The 22,231-nt window shown below is 38.4% G+C and overlaps 1 protein-coding gene across 1 annotated transcript in view; it reads right to left on the minus strand.

Annotated features, from left to right (window-relative positions):
• Positions 1-3,539: 3,539 nt before the first annotated feature.
• Positions 3,540-22,231, minus strand: part of SPOCK3 (SPARC (osteonectin), cwcv and kazal like domains proteoglycan 3) — a 145,394-nt gene continuing 126,702 nt past the window's right edge. The window contains 4 exon segments of the mRNA XM_032223656.1: positions 3,540-3,694; positions 6,480-6,617; positions 9,107-9,169; positions 12,091-12,312. Coding sequence (XP_032079547.1) covers positions 3,540-3,694; positions 6,480-6,617; positions 9,107-9,169; positions 12,091-12,312 — 578 coding nt within the window.

Genomic DNA, 22,231 nt, shown 5'->3' on the forward strand with positions numbered 1-22,231 from the left:
GATCAAGAACATTCATATATAGAGAGCACCAGGACTTCAACAAACCCTTTATAAAATGCCTCATGGTATTCTTAGAAAAATGTAACATGACAGATGATATAACAATCATATGTATTCATGGTTGGCTAAAAAGGGACATCAAGAATGCCCATTAATATTTTCTTTTCTGTTTCGATGGAAACATTGAGTCATATGCCAGTAGATTCCCCCCCCCCAAATTTCTGGTGCTGTTCAACCTTTTGTCTTACAACTTGTATGAAAGTTGAGACAACACTTATACAATTTGCAGGTAAGACAAAGCTTGGGAGTGTTGGCTAATTAGATTAAAAAATACAGGATTCAAAAATAGAATCTCAAACAAAGGGATGGATGAATGAATGGATTGAGTATATCAGGTATGAATGTGAAATCATGCATTTGGCTAGGAAAAATGCAAGGCACAAAATATAGGATGGAGACACTTGGTCTTTTTTTCCAGTTTTCCATACTTAACAGTCTTACTGATAAATAAGCATTCACATTGGGCATGAATCATGAACTGAATTAGTTCAAGTGTGACACGACAGTGACATGAATGAAGGTGAATATAGATGTCCCAGGATCTGTCACTTGTTTGTTCTGTCACAGGATCCAATCTGGGTCTTCTGAGCTTTTGGACTCAAGCTGGAGCCCGTCTACAGGGAACGCCTCTCTAGCAGAGTATGTGCACGAGTCTGAAAGCTTGGAAGACAAAACCTCTGGTCCTCGAACAAACAGTGGCAGCTTGTAAGGAATTGTAAGAATAATTAAATGTTCACTTGTTTAAACCATGTCAGTGTTTCTCAACCTTGGCCACTTGAAGATGTCCGGACTTCAACTCCCAGAATTCCCCAGCCAACGAATGGGGAATTCTGGGAGTTGAAGTCCAGACATCTTCAAGTGGCCAAGGTTGAGAAACACTGCCATAAGTGCAAATATACTGAAGTAATTCTATACCAGCATATTCTCTGTTTTCCCTCTTGATGTAGGATAGTAACTAATTAGTCAACCGCATTTCTGCTGGATGATGAAAAAGTGTGCATTCCATGGCTTGCTTTATACAACCCTACCTAACAATAGAAGCCTCTTCCATACTTAAACAATAATAGGTTTCAGCACAATAAAACTGGATTGAGAATTTTCTTTTTACAAAATGAATAGAATTAGGCGAATGATGTGGTAAAGCAGATCGACTTTAGAAAAAAAACATTTGACTTTAGTAAGCAATTAGCTTGGATATTTGAGACTGCAAATTGAACATTTTAATTAGCCTCATAATAAGTTACAATCTTACCTAATAACAACCGAGCGCAGAGAGATTTTCCAATAGTTATATGCATTTAATAAAATAAAAGCCTTTGTTGAAAATCACATTAAAGTACATGGAGATGCAAATGTTATTGCTTGGTGTGCTGCTTTTTCATCTACTTCAACTTATTCCAATACTGCTTAATTCAAAAATGCTAAGAGTATCTGTTGCCATAACTCTGTAAGAAACATTACAGCACTCTGAATAAAAGATGGTTACAAGAGTCTTTATTTTGTAAACTATACATGAACATAAAAAGAAAAACAGTATTTTAATGTTACATAAGATAATAATTAAATTTAATATTAAATCTATTTAATCAAATGCAAAGAAACTTTATTTCAATTAATTGCAGATTAAAAATGAGGGAAAATGATAATGCAGAGTTGAAATTAAACAACTGTTTGCATAATTACACAGAGTTTTTCAATTTCATTATGGCATGAAGCCATAATTTGATATGAATGCAGGTAGTGGAATCTCAAAACGTTTACACAATTAACATGCTAACATAAATGGAGTGATTGAAATAATTTTGTCTATAGTCAAATTGTGAATGCAACTCTATTTAAGAATTATAATGCATTCTATAGGGTAATTATGTAAAAATTGGGGAGGAGAAAAAAATATTCTCCATAAGAGCAGCAGCAGCACTTATAGTGTTATAAAATTTGGAATTTGGAAATGCTTGGCTACTGCCTCATAATTGTATTTCAGTATACAAGCTATAAATCTTTCTATTTCTATTTTGCAAGGCACCTTACAATAGCTCCTCTAAAGCTTTGAACTAATAGCAAAAAGGGAGGAATTATATGAGAAATGTTTAGGATTATTTCATTAAAAATGAAAAAAAGCCAGTGTTAAAAAAAAAACAATTATCCAGACGTATCGTCATTATCAGTTACAGTAACACAGAAACACAAACTTTATGCAAACTTTCACTCAGGACAGGAGAAAGGAATAAAATAAAACACCTCAGTCTATGTTTGTTGGGATTGACTGGATTTATTTCTAGTTGATCTCAGAAAGGCTAAACAGATTAGCCTTAGTTAAATTTTTGAAAAGGGGAATACTATGGCAGTATGCTAGATTGGGAAATCAAAAAGTTCCTGGAAGTCTATGGCAGACATTTCCATTTTGTTTTCCTTAAACAACATGGGCCCGTCCATACAGTTACTAGGAGATAAGCTTTAGATCAGTGTTTCTCAACCTTGGCAACTTGAAGATGTCTGGACTTCAACTCCCAGAATTCCCCAGCCAGCATTCGCTGGCTGGGGAATTCTGGGAGTTGAAGTCCAGACATCTTCAAGTTGCCAAGGTTGAGAAACACTGCTTTAGATAGCAATAGCAATAGCAGTTAGACTTATATACCGCTTCATAGGGCTTTCAGCCCTCTCTAAGCGGTTTACAGAGTCAGCATATCGCCCCCACAGTCTGGGTCCTCATTTCACCCACCTCAGAAGGATGGAAGGCTGAGTCAACCTTGAGCCGGTGAGATTAGAACCGCTGAACTGCAGATAACAGTCAGCTGAAGTGGCCTGCAGTACTGCACCCTAAGCACTGCGCCACCTCGGCTCCTAGATGATGACTTGTGGACTTCAACTCTCAGAAATCCTGCGAGTTGAAGTCCACAAGTCGTCAAAGGGCGATAGCTGCCAACCCCTGCTTTTACAGAATGAACGTGTATCATTTCAAGATCCTAGGTAAATTTGGAAGTTGAAAACATAAACAGTTCAAAACAGAAAGAGGGTACCTGGCACTTTGTGTCCTCTTAGAGATTCTCTGCTGCTCTAATATACAGTAAGCTGATGACACGTTTAAGTTTCTTTCTTTTGCTCATGCACATTTTGAAAAATATCCCCGTGATCTACATCCCCATGACAAAGCTGCTTTATAATGGAGCCCTGATCTGCTGGAAGTGTGCCTTTTACGTATAGATTCTGAAACAGCCGTTGTCCTCACACATCTCAAATATCTATTTTTGTTCCCCTTGAGGCTACACTCCAGTGCATTTTCTTCTGCCGAGTGGTATATAAAAACAACACATAATATAATGATTTTCATTTAAACAAAGAATGTCCAGCTGCAGTGTTTCAAATAATCATACAAAATATACATGTAGACTTGATTCCATTTGACCTTTGAAGGTAGAAGAATTTGCTGGGATAGCATCTTGTAAATTTTAGAGACAAATTAGTCACAGCTAATAAAATCAAATGTATCCCTCATGGTCGTCGTCATCATCGTCACCCTCATCTTCATCATCATCATCTTCTATTTCATCTTCATCATTCAGGATATCATCATCCTCATCATCTGTCCATTCATGGAAATCACCACTGGCAAAATCCCCTGAAGTCTCTAAATCTACATGGTGGAGAGGAAAATATATAAATATGTAACACACACGCACACACAATATGTTTCTTTGTGTTAAGTGTCCTACATTACTGTTATTTTATTTATTTTTTTGGAATTAACTGTAGAGACCCAGTTTGATCTAGTGGTTAAAGCACTAAGCTAGAAAGTGGGAAACTTGAGTTCTAATCGTGCCTTAGGCATGAGAGCTGTTTGGGTGACTTTTAGGCTAGTCATTCTTTCTCAGCCCAACTCATCAATATTCCAGTGTGGAAAATAGGAGGAAGAAGGTGTGTTACATATGTTTATTGCCTTGAGTTATGAGTTGTGTAAAAATAAATAAGTACAAATAATTAAAACGAAAGCAAAACAAAATGATCGTGAATGTCAAGAAAAACACAGCACAATGCCTCCCAGGATAGAACAATAACAAAAACATTAAAATCAACAAGGACTCAGTAAGTATCCTGTTTCCAGGCCTTTCCAGCATTTACGGAACATCCTCAAGGGGAAGGGGATACTATTCCAGAGGGAAAAAGTAATTGGAGTTATCAGATAACTAGGCCCTGGCTTATGAGGGTTTTTCTATGTGATAATTCTCACCTTGAATTGCACACAGAAGCTGGCTGGCAACCACTGCAATATACAAAATAGCAATGGCACACAGACGTGCCTGTGATATACAAATACCATCCTGTGCAATAGCAATAGCAATAGCAATAGCAGTAGACTTATATACCGCTTCATAGGGCTTTCAGCCCTCTCTAAGCGGTTTACAGAGAGTCAGCATATTGCCCCCAACAATCTGGGTCCTCATTTTACCCACCTCGGAAGGATGGAAGGCTGAGTCAACCCTGAGCCGGTGGGATTTGAACCGCTGAACTGCTGATCTAGCAGTAGCTTGCAGTGCTGCATTTAACCACTGCGCCACCTTGGCTCTATATTCTTGTGCTGCCATATTCTTGATCATTTGTAGCTTCCAAATAATTTTCAAGGGCAATCCCATGTACAGCCTGTTGAAGTAATCCAATCTTGAGATTACAGCACGAGTGACTTTCTGACAGATCTCTCAATCTATGAATGGGCCCAACTGGTGTACCAGATTAATCCATGCCAAGGTTTTCTTCCCAAAGCCGCCACTTCAGAGGTGGGTTCCTACCAGTTCGCATCAGTTTGGTAGAACTGGTTCGTCAAATCTACTGAACCGGTTAGAAGAGGTTCCACCAGTGGACCCGGAAAGCAGGCCACGCCTACAGAAGAGGTTCCAAAAATTTTTGAAACCCACCACTGACACACACACACACAAACACAGACTCACACAGAGAGAGAAAGAGAAAGAAAGGAAGAAATAAAGAAAAAAAGAAAGAAAAAGTGAGAGAGAGATGAAAGAAAAAAAGGAAAAAGGGACAGAGAGACAAAAGGAAGGAGAGAGAGAGAGAGAGAGAAGAGAGAGAGAGAGAGAGAACACATGGCCGGCAAGCCACTCCCACCAGGTCACATGGCTGGCAAGCCACTCCCACATAGGAGGCCACACCCACAGAGTAGGTTCAAAAAATTTTTGAAACCCACCACTGCGCCACTTGCTCTTCAAGCAAGAGCCGTGAATCTTTTCTCAGGTCTTTCCAGATAAAACTATTTTAATAAATCATCAGAGAACTACAGTACCTGCTGAACTGAACTATACTGAAATGAAGTACCACAACCTCTCCTCAATCGATTTACTAGAACTCATTTGGATTCTGAAGAACTCTGTGATGATATTAACTGCCTAGACAAAAAAAGCATGATTTGCTGCGGTAAAGCTATTCTATCCTTACCTCTTTATTCTTTCCAGTTAAGGCCCTCTAGCAACATAACAGAACTTTAATCAGGGGGAACCAGAGAATGTATAGGGTGTTTATTGTGCACAGAATACCATTACGTGTCAGTCTAAGGTTGTTGTATTTCACTAATATATTCCCATCATCTTCTCTCTGGGGCTAAATATGACAAAATATTAATTTGGCAAAGAAAGTATGTTTTTTCAATTAAGTAAATGGTAAACAACAGATTTATATAAGGTATCTTGTATTTCAAGTAGAAGATAAACTTATTAAAATTAAGGTTAATTATTATAAGCAGAAAGCAATGGCTTCTTCTGAAGGCAAGCAAAATTAGGTGATCTAAACTGTGCTCAATGATTTAATGAGTCTATAATTATGATAGCATTCATTGCAATCTATTCATAAAACACAATATTCTTTTATTAATTCATTATTTATATGAAAAGTTAATGGTCCAAGATAAAGATGAAGATAAATGAGAAAGTGTCAGTCTAATGCAGTGGTTCTCAACTTGTGGGTCGCGACCCTTTTGGGGGTCGAACGACCCTTTCACAGGGGTCACCTAAGACCATCAGAAAACACATATTTTCGATGGTCTTAGGAACCAAGACACCGCTCCTCTATGGATGGGGGTCACCACAACATGAGGAACTGTATTAAAAGGTCGCAGCATTGGGAAGGTTGAGAACCACTGGTCTAATGCCTTCTTTGAATGTGTTTTGTATGTTATTTGAGGCATATGCTCAATTCTCAACCCCCAAATCTTTTCCAAATTAGCTTCCAAATCAGCCTTTCGCAGCGTGATATCTGTCTAACATAAAGTGGTAGAGATAAGTAATAGCTTAATACACTGTATGTGGAGACCCTCAAATTGGGATAAAAATTTAGATTAAAAATTCAAAATTAGCTATTGTAATGCTGGAATTAACACACAGTTTTAATGGGGGGAAAAGGAGATTTTGGAGACTTACCACAATCTGCAGCCCCGTGTGTTCGGGATCCTGTTACCTCATTGCCATATCTGTCAACACACCAGCACTGACCTGCAGTTCCATGACACTGAGTTGGTTTATAGTAGCCATCTTCATCGCATAAAGGAATATACTGCCCTGAACAAGACAAAAAACAAAAATATTTTGCAACGTTTTGCAGCTTTCCTATTATGACTCCAATGAAGCATCTTGCAAAGAAGCTGATAGCACTTAATGGATATTTGCTTTAGTATAAGCACTCTTTCTCCCAAATTTCTTTTAAATATCAAGTCAACGTGTCCTGAAAGAGATTGGTTGCTATGCAAAAAGAAAAAAAGAGAGAAAAAAGTAGAAGAAAAAACTGGCAGAGTTTAGGAATAATGAAAGAGACTACAACCCACTCTACAGTACGTAAAGTTGATTATTTAAGCCTAAGAAGTCATCTGGGCAATTGGAAAGTTAATGGAAGACCAAACATTGGAATAATCAAGTTAGGGAGTGACTGAATGGTCCTATGGATTTCAGCTGGTATGTGTGTGTGTGTTTGTCCGTCCGCGCACTTTATAGGTGCCAAAAATCGTTCCATAGATAGACAAAGTCACACCCCACAGATAATTTAATATATGTTATACTAAATGTTTTAATTGGTTGATCTTTCAATTAATGAAAGATCTTTCAACAGTACTTCCAACAGTTCCAAGGCGGCTCAACAGCAATTTGCACCACTGAGGTGATCCTGATGAGATAGATAAAGGTGATGTTAATGACCCGCTAAAAGAATGCAAATGACCAGCTGTCCGCAAGAAGTATAAATCCTTCCATTCTCAGAGTGAGAGCTAAAGAAGCTTCTTGGATGAGAACTGAAATGTCTTCACAGAAAAAACCCAAAAAGTCCAGTTGCCTCTTGAAAAAGAACCTTTGGGCCCCCTACTAATTTGACACATAACTTTGCAATGTTGTTAAGTATAATACCTATCATTTTCTTTGAACAAAATAATAATTCAAATGTATTTTTCTTGTTCCCTCTATGGATAAATATAAGGTCTCTCTCTCTCTCCCTCCCTCTCCCCTTCCTGTCTGTGTACACAGTAATGAAGGAACTTGTGTATGTGCAGGTGTGTGTGAATGCTGTTAAAGGTTCCATGATATTTTTGTTATCTATTATTGCCCTAGTATTGAATTTTTTTCTTATCATATTGCATGGTTCAATAAATACTGAATTTATATATTTATCTATTTAATAGTACTATTCTATGCTGCCTATCACAACCAAAACTAGAATTTCTGAGAATGCGGACGTTATGGTGCATCAAACTAGATGTTCTTTGGAATATTTCCAGAAATTTATTTTTCACTACACTCAAATATGAATTTATGCTATATGTATCTGCGTTGTCAATCTCCAGAATCTTTGGTGGCAATTTATGAGAATTACAAGCCTGGTTTTCTATAATTTTTAAACAAAACCAAGTACAACCATAGAAGATAAATCAGCATTCTTTCAAACTTAACACTCCTAAGCGAAATATGTTATGTATTTGTCATCGCAAAACAAATACTCCACAACTACACTTAGTTTATTTCGGTGATGTCACTGCTTCTCTGGCCAACATGAAGAAGCATTTGGTAACCTTCTCAAAAGCATAGTCTTCTTATTCCATGTTACTTTTATTTTAAAAATTGTCAGTTATTCTTTCAATTTTCAATAAAAACAAAAAGATTATACCCTTTAATTAGCATAGCTTTGCAAAATAGAATTAATAGAAATTATGCCCAAATGTTGTTTTATTTTAATTTACTTTTGTACCTGGTTTCTCTGAAAATAATACCTCCCCAGATAATAATCCCAATTGGGCTTTTGCGCTAAAATAAGCCCTCCCTCAAAAATAAGCCCTCCCTAAAAATATTGCAACACAGCAGCAGCCATACGGTGACCATGTTCGCCGCTTCCTGCACCTCAAAAATAATAAGACATGATTGAAAATAAGGCCAAGCACTTATTTCAGGGGGGTCAAAGAAAATAAGACCCTGTCTTATTTTGGGGGAAACATGGTATTACCCAGCCTTAGTGTTTTAAAAGTAAAACGGCCATTCTAGCAATAGTTTAAAATAGCAGGACTATCTTCAAGGGGAGGCATGGTGGATCTATACGTTAAAAGGTTTGGGAGAAGGTCTGTGCTCTGGCCACCAATTAACAGAGTGAGCTCCCATCACCTGCCTCAACTCCTGCCAGTCTAGCAGTTCAAAAACATGTAAATGCAAGTAGATAAATAGGTACCACTTCGGTGGAAAGGCAACAGCATTCACTGTTCCACCATACATTTTGTGCTGTGGCATGATGTCATACTGGCCACATGACTACGGAAACATCTTTGGACAGTCTTGGCTGAATGGCTTAAAGAAACGGAGACCAGCACTGCTATGACTGGTGGAAAAAGACCTGCGGGGACACCGTTACCATTTTACTATTTTCAAACCAATAATGAAATAATTTTAATAGCTTTCAATGTGTGTGTATATTCTGTTATTAGAATTTTGGTTCATTATTTTAGGATTCATGTTAATTTTGTATTGCAGTTTCACTAGAATTATTGTGTAAGAAAAAAAAACTTCAAAAAATAACTTACCTAGAAACTTCTTCCCCCCTTGTTGTTTGTAAATGTTGCTGAGCAATGACTGGCAAGGTGGATCTAGAATAACATCAGGCATGTTAAAATTTTGCCAAGTATGACAACCGAAGAAAGTTTTGCTCAATGTATAAGTTTCTTTCAAATATTTTAAACTGTTTGATTGTCATTTTAAACTCCTTATCCAGAAGATAGTCACTAAACTTGGTTTGCAAACCATTTTTCTAGCCTGGACTGCAGAAGCAAGTAACAATCTACTTGAGAATATCCAAAATTCTAGGGTAACCTTGTAGATGGATCAGGTTTGACAAGCACCAGCCAAATACAGGATGATTATTCAATATATTTAGATAGGTTTGCCATGGTGTTCTGATTCTGCCTCTGCTTATTCAGATGTGCACTGAAATGTCATAGGACAACCTTTCCCAGGTTGAGTATTTCCATACATTTGGATACTTGTGGAACCACTGGACTGAAGAAGGTTCTTTTAAATAAAATATGACAAGTACAGGTTTGCCCTGCTATTTACATATTAAATATATAAACTAAATATATTATTATTAATAATAGATATCATACAATAGGCCCAACTTTTGAATTAGTTTAGTTTTTACAAAGGTACATTCAGGAATGTCATTATATCATTATATGTTCCACTAATAATTTCTATTAAAATAATTAATGCACAAAGAGTCCATTTTAGATAATAAAAAATCATTGTGTTTACTCATGTAAATTTTATTTCTATTTTTCATGTATTTATGTACATGTGATAGCATTATATATTATATAATAACTGACAAATTAAAGTATTCAAAAAACAGTATTGAAAAATAGCAGAGCATATTTATTTAGCTGAAGCTGACAGTAAGTATTCTGCAGAAGCAAAACTTTAGTCACATATCTGTATTCCAGGGAGAAAAAACGAAAGGACACAAACTTCTGACTTCCATTGAAGAGAATTACTAATTGAAACCAGTGTTGGACTAGATTGTGCTGTCTTTGTACATAATTTGCTATTTTATTTTTTGAGAATAAATCCCCAGGAATAGGGGATTTATCAAGCTCTCTAGTACAAGACAAAATGGAAATCGAACTTCCTCCCCAAAAATATTGCAGTGACCAACTCACCCCACCAGCCAACTTGCTGTGGCCAACTCACAATCGGACAACTCGCCATGGAATAATTCCACAATTCAATTTATTTAAAATAATTTAAAAAGTTGTTTTAATTTTGGCATTCACATTTCATTTTATCCCTCCTTTTGCATCAGTTATTTAATGATTTTATCCCACCATTGCTTTGATATTGGTGTAACTCTTGTCCTGTAGGACATTGTCCTATGGCGAGTTGGCTGTGGCAAGTTGACTGAGGCAAGTTGACTATGATGAGTTGGCTGTGGCGAGTTTTTTTAGATCTAGACCAGAGGTAGTCAACCTGGTCCCTACCGCCCACTAGTGGGCGTTCCAGCTTCCATAGTGGGCGGTAGGAGTTTGCTGTAACTCTGCCGAGGTGGCGCAGTGGTTAGGGTGCAGTACTGCAGGCCACTTCAGCTGACTGTTATTTGCAGTTCAGCAGTTCAAATCTCACCGGCTCAAGGTTGACTTAGCCTTCCATCCTTCCGAGGTGGGTGAAATGAGGACCCAGTCTGTGGGGCGATATGCTGACTCTGTAAACCGCTTAGAAAGGGCTGAAAGCCCTATGAAGCGGTATATAAGTCTAACTGCTATTGCTATTGCTTTATAAATTTTATAAAGTAAAGTTACTCCCCTACTTTATAAATCACCATTACTGTGGAACTGGTGGGCAGTTAGAAAAATTTACTACTAACAGAGATACAAAAGTGGGCAGTAGGTATAAAAAGGTTGACTACCCCTAATCTAGACCCAAGACAGAACCATTCCCTAATCCTTGATCTTCTGCTTTAAAAAGTCATACGGAAGGTGATATTGGTGGGTTGAATCAGCAACAAAGTAGCCAAGTGCTCACTTGCAAGTAAAAAAGTCTTCTGCAAGTAACCATCTACTTGAGAATATCCAAAATTCTTGGGTAACCTTGTAGATAGATCAGGTTTGACAATAGCAATAGCAGTTAAACTTATATACTGCTTCATAGGGCTTTCAGCCCTCTCTAAGCGGTTTACAGAGTCAGCATATTGCCCCCAACAACAATCCGGGTCCTCATTTTACCCACCTCGGAAGGATGGAAGGCTGAGTCAACCTTGAGCCGGTGAGATTTGAACAGCCGAACTGCAGAACTGCAGTCAGCTGAAGTAGCCTGCAGTGCTGCATTTAATCACTGCGCCACCTCGGCTCTCCAGCCATATACAGCACCAGCCATATATAGGATAATTATTTAATATATTTAGATAGGTTTGCCATGGTGTGGCTTAATTAAATAATTAACCTTATATTCTACCTTTCTATCATTATTTCAAGGCTATACCGTGTTTCCCTGACCCACAAAATAAGCACTTGGCCTTATTTTCAGGGAGGTCTTATTATTTTTGAGATGCAGGGGGCGGCAAGTGTGGTCACCTCATGGCTGCTGCTGTGTTGCAATATTTTTGGGGAGGGCTTATTTTCAGGGGAGGGCATATTTTACCGCATGCGCTCAAAAGCCTGATTGGGCTTATTATCCAGGAAGGTCTTATTTTTGGGGAAACAGGGTATGTACCAATGATATCTGTATCTACAGTATATATAGTTATGTCCATGGGTTAAGTAAGAAGGTATCTACAGCATTTTGAGTTTTGACCTCACTGAACAACAAACCACTTTTGTGTTTAATTCTTTGAGTAACCCTTTTGGAATTTCTTATAATGTAATTAATCTAGGATAGGAGAATGTTTGTATATGTATAGATTTAACTCTTTTGTTGTTGCTGTTGCACTGTGTTTTCAAGAACCAGCTTAAACTGCCACAAGGCATATTTTTGCCCCTATTTTTCCATAGCTTTCAACTGTTTGACTGTTATTGCTCACCTTGCTGCCTTTGGAAACAGTAACACCATTCATTGTTTGATATTAAACTGTCCTTGTAAGTGTCACAAGAATTGAAGAATGCCTTGGTGCACTGCTCATTCTTGTCAAGATATATACTTCCAAGTTCTGATTGGTCCAAAAGTAGGTCATAGTTTGTATCAAGTCGGTTAAACATCCAGCCAAGAGAGTCCTTGCAAATTGGTAAAATGCTGGTATCAAATCCTAGGAGGCAAAGACACCAAGCAATTAATTCACTAATACAAGCATAGCTGACACACATAGCAACAGAATGAAGGGTGTCCTTTCTCATGGAAACTGTTTTAGAGCATAAAACTAGATCAAGTCTGTGCTAACGACATTTAGCAAGGGCAATAGGTGATGCAAAATTTGAAAGAACTACTAAATATCAGCAACACGAGTTATTTGCTCTAGTGTTTGCTGCTATCCACCTGGAATTTTGCAAAGTAGATCTGGTAGCTTTAATGTTTCTTATTATTGTTTAATAATTGTTTCCCCAATTTATCATGTATCCCTTTCAAACACTCTAAGTATATCAGGCAAATAAATATTTTAACCATTACTTAAAACAAACCCGGCAGTTGGCAACTTAAAAAATTAATAACATGAACTGCAATTACAATTACAAAACCCTGCTAAAATGGCCTTACATAGCATGATCTTCAACTACTAAAAGTTCTGCAGGTTTTTTAACATTCTATAAAATATTACTAATATATGAATAATCATGGCTTGGTATGTTTGTGGAAGTTCCAGAGGAAATGGGCCATCTTTAAGAAATCCTGCTTCCAGATTACTCTTATTCACTTATTCTCCAAAGTGATACCTATAAGCCAGTGTTGGCGAACCTTTTTGGGACCGAGTGCAGAAACGGGACAGTGCGCATGCGGGGAAGCACCAGTAACTGGAAGAGCAGCTCCCCAGCGTGCATGTGCTCGAGGCGCAAGAGGATCAAGTAGAACATCTCTGGGTTGAGTTTCAGGATGTTACCCCCGGGGATGTGGACAAGGCCATGAGGGCTGTAAGTGCCTCCACCTGCGTACTGGACCCGTGTCCCTCATGGCTGGTTACTAACAGCAGTGAGGTGACACGAGGCTGGATCCAGGCGGTTGTGACCGCCTCTCTTCGGGAGGGGAACTTCCCCGCCGCACTGAAAGCGGCAGTGGTGAGACCCCTCCTAAAGAAGCCATCTCTGGATCCAGCTGTTCTTAATAACTATCGCCCAGTCTCCAACCTTCCCTTCCTTGGGAAGGTTGTTGAGAAGGTGGTGGCCTTCCAGCTCCAACGGTCCTTGGAGGAAGCAAACTATCTCGACCCCTTCCAGTCAGGCTTCAGACCCGGTTACAGCACAGAAACCGCTTTGGTCGCATTGACCGATGATCTTTGGAGAGCCAGAGATGGAGGACATCCCTCCATCCTGGTTCTCCTTGACCTCTCAGCGGCTTTCGATACCATCGACCATGGTATCCTTCTGCGACGACTGCGGGAGGTGGGAGTGGGAGGCACCGTGTTGCGGTGGTTCTCCTCCTACCTCTCGGACAGGTCGCAGTCGGTGTTAGTGGGGGGGCAGAGATCGTCCCCTAGGCCCCTAACATATGGGGTGCCTCAGGGCTCGGTCTTATCCCCCCTACTATTTAACATCTACATGAAACCGCTGGGAGAGATCATCCGTAGGCACGGGATCAGATACCATCAATATGCGGACGATACCCAGTTGTATCTGTCCGCCCCGTGCCAACTCAATGAAGCGGCAGACGTGATGAACCGAGGCCTTGAGGCCGTTATGGACTGGATGAGGGTTAACAAGCTTGTGCTCAACCCAGAAAAGACCGAGTGGCTGTTGTGTTTCCCTCCCAAAGATTCGACCAATATTCCATCACTCAGGCTGGGGGGTCAAATTTTATACCCCTCAGAGAGGGTTCGCAACTTGGGAGTCCTCCTGGATCCACAGCTATCGTTTGACCACCACCTGACGGCTGTGACCAGGGGGGCATTCGCCCAGGTTCGCCTGGTGCGCCAGTTGCGACCCTACCTGAATCGGGAGGCACTCACAACAGTCACTCGGGCCCTTGTGACCTCTAGGCTGGAATACTGCAATGTGCTCTACATGGGGCTGCCCTTGAGGAGCATCCGGCGACTTCAGCTAGTACAGAACGCGGCCGCGCGAGTGATTGTGGGTGCACCTCGGTTCACCCCCATAACACCTATCCTCCGCGAGCTGCGCTGGCTACCTGTCGATCTCCGGATGCGCTTCAAGGTGCTATTAGTCACTCATAAAGCCCTGCATGGTAGTGGATCTGGATACTTGAGAGACCGCCTTCTGCCAATTACCTCCCTGCGACCAATTAGATCTCACAGATTGGGCCTCCTCCGTATTCCATCGGCCAGCCAGTGCCGGCTGGCAACCACAAGGAGGAGGGCCTTCTCAGTAGTAGCCCCGGCCCTTTGGAACGAACTCCCCGTGGAGATTCGTACCCTCGCCACCGTCCAGGCCTTCCGCACAGCCCTTAAGAACTGGCTAGCCCGTCAGGCCTGGGGACAAGGATAGCCGCCCCTCCCGAATGATGAATGTATGTTGCTTATTACTTTTATTATATGTGTCTACGTCATTGTTTTGTATTCCCCCTCCCTGATTTTATGTGAGCCGCCCTGAGTCCCCTCAGGGAAAAGGGCGGCCTACAAATGTTAATAAAATCTCAAATCTCAAATCTTCCATTTTTTGGCATGCACATGCACACTGGTCACGTGGTCTTTGAATTTCTGCCGCGTATGTATGTGTGAAAACCAGCTGGCCGGGGTGCATGCATGTGCTGGAAACCAGAAGCTCAGCTTCCTGGGGCATGCATGCGTGCCCGGGAGCTGCTCTTCCAGTTTCTGGCACTCCCGCATGCATGAAGACCAGCCGCCGGCATGCATGCATGCATGCCAGAAACCCAAAGACCAGGTCTTCATTCATGCGCGCCGGAACCCAGAAGAGCAATGGGTGATGGCTGGCGTGCCCGGAGAGATGGCTCTACGTGCCACTTTTGGCATGCATGCCATAGGTTCACCATCATGGCTATAGGCGCTGCATGGCTGAATTGGACCAGATAAGACAGACTGCCTCTGGAGAAGATTTTCCTGTAAGTAATTCGAATTATATACAGTAGGCTTTATGGGTTATTAACAGCAGCAAATTGTTAATTTACTGAACTGAACCTGGATTAATGTACTGTAAGTAACATCTGCAACATATACAGTATGTAATAATGCTAAAATATATGATGTGTTGTTGTTGTTGGGGCAGGGGGGTTTCTTCTACTGATAGAATACAGAATACACAATATAATATTTGGTTTGTTTTCAAGGGCAGTTTCCTGTGGAGCATGTTGCACTATTCCAATTGCATTAAGATCATGAATAACTAAATGTCTTTCCACATCCTTCCCTCCAGATATGGCTCCTGTTTTTCGTCTCGCATATTTCTTTAGTAAATTAAATCTCCCCAAAGATTACCCCCAATATTTCCATCATTTCCCTACTTGAGAGGTTGCTAAGATTCATGGCGGAACTGCCTGCCATTCTGCTAAGAAAATACCCCATCCTCTGGAAATCATACAGATCCATTATGGCACCTGGAGTACATTTACCATGGATAGCATATTTATAGACTATTTTAAGAAATAGAAGGCGCTAGAAAAATTATGTAGTGCATGTCTATACTCCTTTGTTCTCCTGTGTATTAAAAGAGCTTATTTGTTAATCACATTAATCTTTACACTTTTATAAATTTGTGTATACTATAGTATAGATCAAATATGCTATACTCTTGCTTCTCTTCTTTGATGTTGGTTTAATGCACCAAGGACCAATTTTCCCCCCTAAACTTTTTACACCAAGGAAAAATATCACTTACTGTAAGATATACATTCACTCTTGGTTTGTATTAGTTCAAGTTCACTATAACTAGATATAGTTCACGTTCACATTCACCAGATATAATATTTCTATGACAAAGGAAAAGTTCTCCTTATATACATAATTCCAAGAAAAAAAATAAATGAGACGATTGAAACAAGAGTTTAAATTTTAGCAGGCAACTACAGTAGGTGCTGGGATTCTGGATCATATCACAGTGTGCACATATGATACTTTTATATGGTCAGTTGCTGTATTCTGCTTCATAACATTTTATTAAAAATTATATAGATATAAAACTAATTAATGCCCCAATTAGTGCAGCTACTTGGTGAATATTTCATAAAATACATCTGGTTATTATTCTGAACAAATACTTTTCTAAAGATTATTAAATTTGAAAATACACATATGGTCATTGTTTTTCTTGAAAAAAGTTGCTAGACGTAAAAATTTAATAAAGGATGTCTAGCTGCAAGAAAACACAGAATTATTTAACAATGTATAAGTTAACAATGTGTAAGTTAATTAGTATGTTTATTTATTCTGTTTATGTATTGCCCTCCCTACCTCTCTCTCTGCAATCATATTAAAATTAAATCAATTGCATTAAACATGTTTACATTTGATATTCATTTTGAAGCAAAAGGATCTATTGTGCCCTGATCTGGGATATGCCCCTAAACTAGACTTGGGGTATACATTATAAAGCACCCCTCCTGGCAATGCACTTTTATTTTAGTTTAATCAGGAAATGAGAAGAGATTCCCAAATCAGAACAGGAACATATTTCACACATCAAGAGCTTCAACATCTGAACGTCTGAGTTTTTTAAATCACCCTGTATGAACTTATATGAATGTTAACAAACAGGATAAACACAATAAATATTAAATATAATTTTAATAAGAAATGAATCAGAATTTCACAAAAGAATGTATAGGATATTGTATACAGCATTTCCTACATTTTTTCTCATGTTCAGTTTATATTGTATGTGCTTTGGATTATGTTAGAACAGAGATTTTGTTCAGGATGAAAAACATTGCATTAAGCATTTGAAAAGGAAAGTACAGTAGGTCATTAGAAAGTTTTTTAATAAAGAAAGTTTTTCATATATTTCCTTGAGATAAGCTAATGCAAGTTCAAATACGCAGTTCTCTCTCTCTTCTCTCTGCCTCTATCTTTCTATCTTTCTATCTTTCTATCTTTCTATCTATCTATCTCTCTATCTATCTATCATCTATCTATCTATCAATTTATCTCTCTATATCACACATGTGCTAGTCATTCCCAACTCTAGGGGGCGGTGCTTATCTCCGTTTCTAAGCCGAAGAGCCAGCGCTATCTGAAGACATCTCTGTGGTCATATGGCCAGTATGACTAAACACCAAATACACATGGAACGCTGTTACCTTCCCACCAAAGTGGTCCATATATATATATATATATATATATATATATATATATATATATATATATATATATATATATATATATATATATATATATATATATATATATATATATATATATATATATATAAATAAAATGTTTTTCATTCTATACAATCATATATTTACTGTGCTTAATCCGGGCATATAACATTGAGTAATAAACACGGCCCTCACTTATATAGAAAATGCCCTCTACATGCTTTCGAACTGCTAGGTTGGCAGAAGCTGGGATAAGTAATGGGAGCTCATTCCATTACGCTGTGCTAGGGATTCAGACTGCTGAACTGCTGATCTTTCTGATCGACAAGCTCTATATCTTAGCCACTTAGCCACCACGTCCCTTACTTTATAAATAAGGGATATATACTTATACTTACCAATGAAATTAATAGGTTGCTATTTATATATATATAGCAACCTATTAATTTCATTTTGTTCAGTTTCATTTCTTTCACACAAAATGCAACTTTCCAAATATTACTATGAATACCTTTGCATTTTTTAGGCCTTGACATTCCCACTATTAGCAATTTTAATGCATTATAATAAAACTAAAATTTGGCCACAGATACATGAAGTCTTTGACTACAATCACAACTGAGCCCAAAATTTCTGTTGCTAATATGAACCATTTGCCAAGCATCCAAATTTTGATTGTGTGATCACGGGGATTCTGCAAGTGTGATACATTTAAAAAATGGTCATAAGTCGCTTTTTTCAGTGCCATTGTAACTTCAAACAGTCACTACATGAACTGTTGTAAGTCAAGGACTACCTGTATTCTTTTTTTTAATCTACAAGGATGATGTTAAACCCCAAAGATGCATGCATAATAAATAGGTGACTCTGCTTCTTTATCCTTTCTTTTCAAAGCCAAAAACTAAAGATTTTTTAAAAAGACATTTGCTAGTTTACAGCAACTGAGCAAAATCATGACCTTATTTTGTATTAACAAATTTTGAACCACACTTTCTCCATTTACAATCAACAGCCAGAATCTGAACGACTTACAATTTAGTCAAGAAGTGTATATTGTTTCCAGATATTGATAATCTGGAATGATTAAGTCCCAATGGGACTTTGAGAAAAGAATCTGACATTAAATACTGATGAGCAGAGAGAGCAGCAGAGGATTTAGTAGCTGATGAATTGAAGAAAATTTTACGTCTGTGTGTGTGACTGTGTGTGTGTGTTCCAGCATAACTCTGGAGTGCCTTGAGCAAATTCAACAAAACTTGATACACAGATGATTTACTCTCTGGAAACAAATACTATGGGGGTAAGACACCCTTAACACCCTTTGGTGTGTGTGTATTCCAGCATAACTCAGGACAGTGGTGGGTTTCAAAAATTTTTGGAACCTCTTCTGTAGATGTGGCCTGCTTTCCGGGTCCACTGGTGGAACCTCTTCTAACCGTTTCGGTAGATTTGACGAACCAGTTCTACTGAATAGGTGCGAACTGGTAGGAACCCACCTTTGACTCCGGAACACCTTGGCCATTGAAATGAAAAGGACTGAATTATATCTATAGTGTCAAGTCACAGTACTTTTGACAGTAATAATGTACATTTTGGATTCAATTTCTGTTAAGATACAGTCTGTTGTGCCTTAAAATGGCTTCTACTGTACAGCATAGTAGAGTTGCCATGGTAACAGCTTTACAGTACTCCACAAGGGGGCTACCTCTAATACTGGATTGGGATAAATACATACCTGGGCTACGCTTGGTTATCAGCTAGTCTATGAATAAAATTCTGATGCCCTGATCACTGTCATAGCCACAGCATGCGACAGGTGTTAAGCACATGAGCCGAGGTGGCGCAGTGGTTGGAGTGCAGTACTGCAGGCCACTTCAGCTGACTGCTATCTGCAGTTTGGTGGTTCAAATCTCACCGGCTCAAGGTTGACTCAGCCTTCCATCCTTCCGAGGTGGGTGAAATGAGGACCCAGACTGTGGGGGCAATTTGCTGACTCTGTAAACCGCTTAGAGAGGGCTGAAAGCCCTATGAAGCGGTATATAAGTCTAACTGCTATGAGCATGAAAGGACTTGATTCAGTTCTCAGAATAGTAACAAAATGTTATATAGCTTTAAGAAAACCACTTGTCTTATGCTCAGCCTCCCATTTCTGCCAGAGACAAAATGATTAGCTACTCAGCACTGTTTATGGCCTGTGATTAAGGATTAAAATAAACATTAAAGAACAACAATTAAGACATGCACCTGTGAAGCTCTTTATTATTTTGTCAGGAAAAAAATGGCTACATTTAAACCAAAATGTATTTGAAATTTGGGTCAAAAAAAGAATCATAACTTGCTATATGGTGGCTGATTTTCATTAGGCTGGGATCAACTTGTCATGTTTCAAAAAGGATACTTTCATGGTGATATGATGCACTGCAGACTGAGATTTTTCTGCTGCAATAGATAGATACTTAGAAGCTAACAACGTATTACAAAACCATACATAATACTAAGTCAAGGGTACAGAAACTTAGCAGGAAAAAAACACAAATAGAGATGAGCCGAAGAAAGGATATCTACATTATGTAAAATATCATCAAACTTTACAAAGGCTTTTCTAAATCAGAGAAAACCAGTTATAACAAAGAAGTAAAAAGGAATTTCATCATATACACATATCCAAAAAAGAAAAATTCAAAATATAGGAATTTGTTGTCTTCCTGGAATCAGAGAAGTTGCTAGCTTGTGAAAACTCAACTAATGTGGACTTTCCAGTTATTGAGCATTGGGGTTGTTGTATATTTGTTTTTAAAATTTCCAAAATAATAATAAATTGTATATATACCTAATCAATATTTGGAATGATCAACATTGATAAAGCTTGTTTTCGATAAAAATGGTTTTCATAGTTGTTAGGAATATAATTCTAACGGTTGGGTTGGCAATATATAAATCATGTAACAATGTTGTACCTATTTCTTTAAATCATACTGTAAAATGTGATTGGTTGCTGTTTTCCTCAATCGGCCATAAGAGGGAGCCAGAATGACTGTTAGCTCTCTGTTCGTTAGATGCTGGGCAGATTTGATCTGAGTGTCGTGAGCTATTGTAAGTTTTTCAACCGCTAGCAAATTTTGTGTACTGAACTGATTATATGATACTGGACTATGTTATTTGGATTATCCTTTAATTGAAATACATTGATGACTGACTGTCTTAGCCGTGTATGACTTAGACTGTTTGATGGACTCTGATACCTCTATTTCCACGAAAATAAAAGTCTATTTAAACTGTATGCTGGTTTGTGTATTCTCCAACACAACTCTAACAACGCTTCGTTGAACGTACTCGCTCTCCCAACGGGAGCTAACCTAACACTGGTTATGGGCCCAGAGTGTACCAGACGTAGCTAAGAAGAGTTGGTGTTGATACGCAATACCGTATGCAGACAGCTGTTTATTGTAGTGATTGTTACTATCCTGGAGAAGATGGCGAGCGACCAATCAACAAGCCTATCGATGATAACCCTGTTGGATGGAACAAACTATGTTTCCTGGTCTATGAAATGCAGTCTACTTCTGCGTAGGGAAGGTTTATGGGATGCTGTACAGAATCCACCGGATGTAACTGCTTGGAATCCAGATAACGAAGATGATGCCAAGAAAATAGCAGATTTTCAGCGATGCAACAAACTGGTGTTGTGTATTATTGGTCTAACACTGAATGACCAACAGTTAGTTCATAACAATAGTACATTGTTTTTCCTCACTTAGCATAACTTCAATTTTAGATTCAGATAATCAGTAAAAATGCAAGTTTTAGTTTTTATTATATTCAATAATAAAGAGCAGATTTGCCTTCTGCTCTTCCCCTAAAGTTCTTTAAACTAAATGCCTTCTGATCTGGAAGATCGTTTTCCAGTATGATATCTACACTGTAATGGTTATAAATATCCACTTGGCTTTCTTGGAATAATATTGGATTGGATTGTTGTTTCTTTGTGGAGAGTTTAGTTCCTTATCCATGATTCATCACAATTTGGATGAAATTTTGGGGGGGAGGGGGAGTCTACATTCCCAACATTAGAACTCAGGCCATTATTGAACCAACCTCTTCACTATTACAAGGCAGCCATGAAAGGGGCTGAATCAAAACATTGCTTTGAAACCTAGTCTATATAATATGATTTGTTTAAAAAAAGGTCATAGTTATTTTTAAATAGTGAGAGATTTGAAGACAGCTTAGTTCCTTCATTTTGTTTTATCCTTGTATGCAGCACTAAGAGTGAATTGGGCAGATGGATATATTTTCTTAATAAAAATAAATAAATAAGCTTGGAACAGGAATTAGAGAAATAGTCTGATCAACTCTACTGCTTGATATCATGTTCAAATATTCCCTTTCCTGCCTATCGAATAATAGAAACCTGGATGCTGTGTATACTCACCTCAATACTACTGCCAATACTGCTGAATTATAATACAATGTATAAATTATATATGCACCATTGAAATCCCACAAAGAAATAACACAGTTAAAATAATAGAATTTATAACAAGTACCTGAAATTAAACTGATATGAACAAATATTCAGAATATTTAAAAAAGTAACAAGGAAAGCAGTTAACAACTGGTATCTATTAAACAACAGACAGGAACTGGCTTGTGTTATTGAAGAGTCCAGTTTTAATGCTTGCAAACTCTGCTAAGGAGGTTTTCTCTGTAGGCTTCCTAATAATGCTTCCTAATTTCCTCAATAGGAAACAACTTCACAAGCACTTCACTGTTCATAATCTCATAAACAC

The sequence above is a fragment of the Thamnophis elegans genome, chromosome 9 (assembly GCF_009769535.1).
Source record: "Thamnophis elegans isolate rThaEle1 chromosome 9, rThaEle1.pri, whole genome shotgun sequence".
NCBI classification, from domain to species: Eukaryota; Metazoa; Chordata; class Lepidosauria; order Squamata; family Colubridae; genus Thamnophis; species Thamnophis elegans.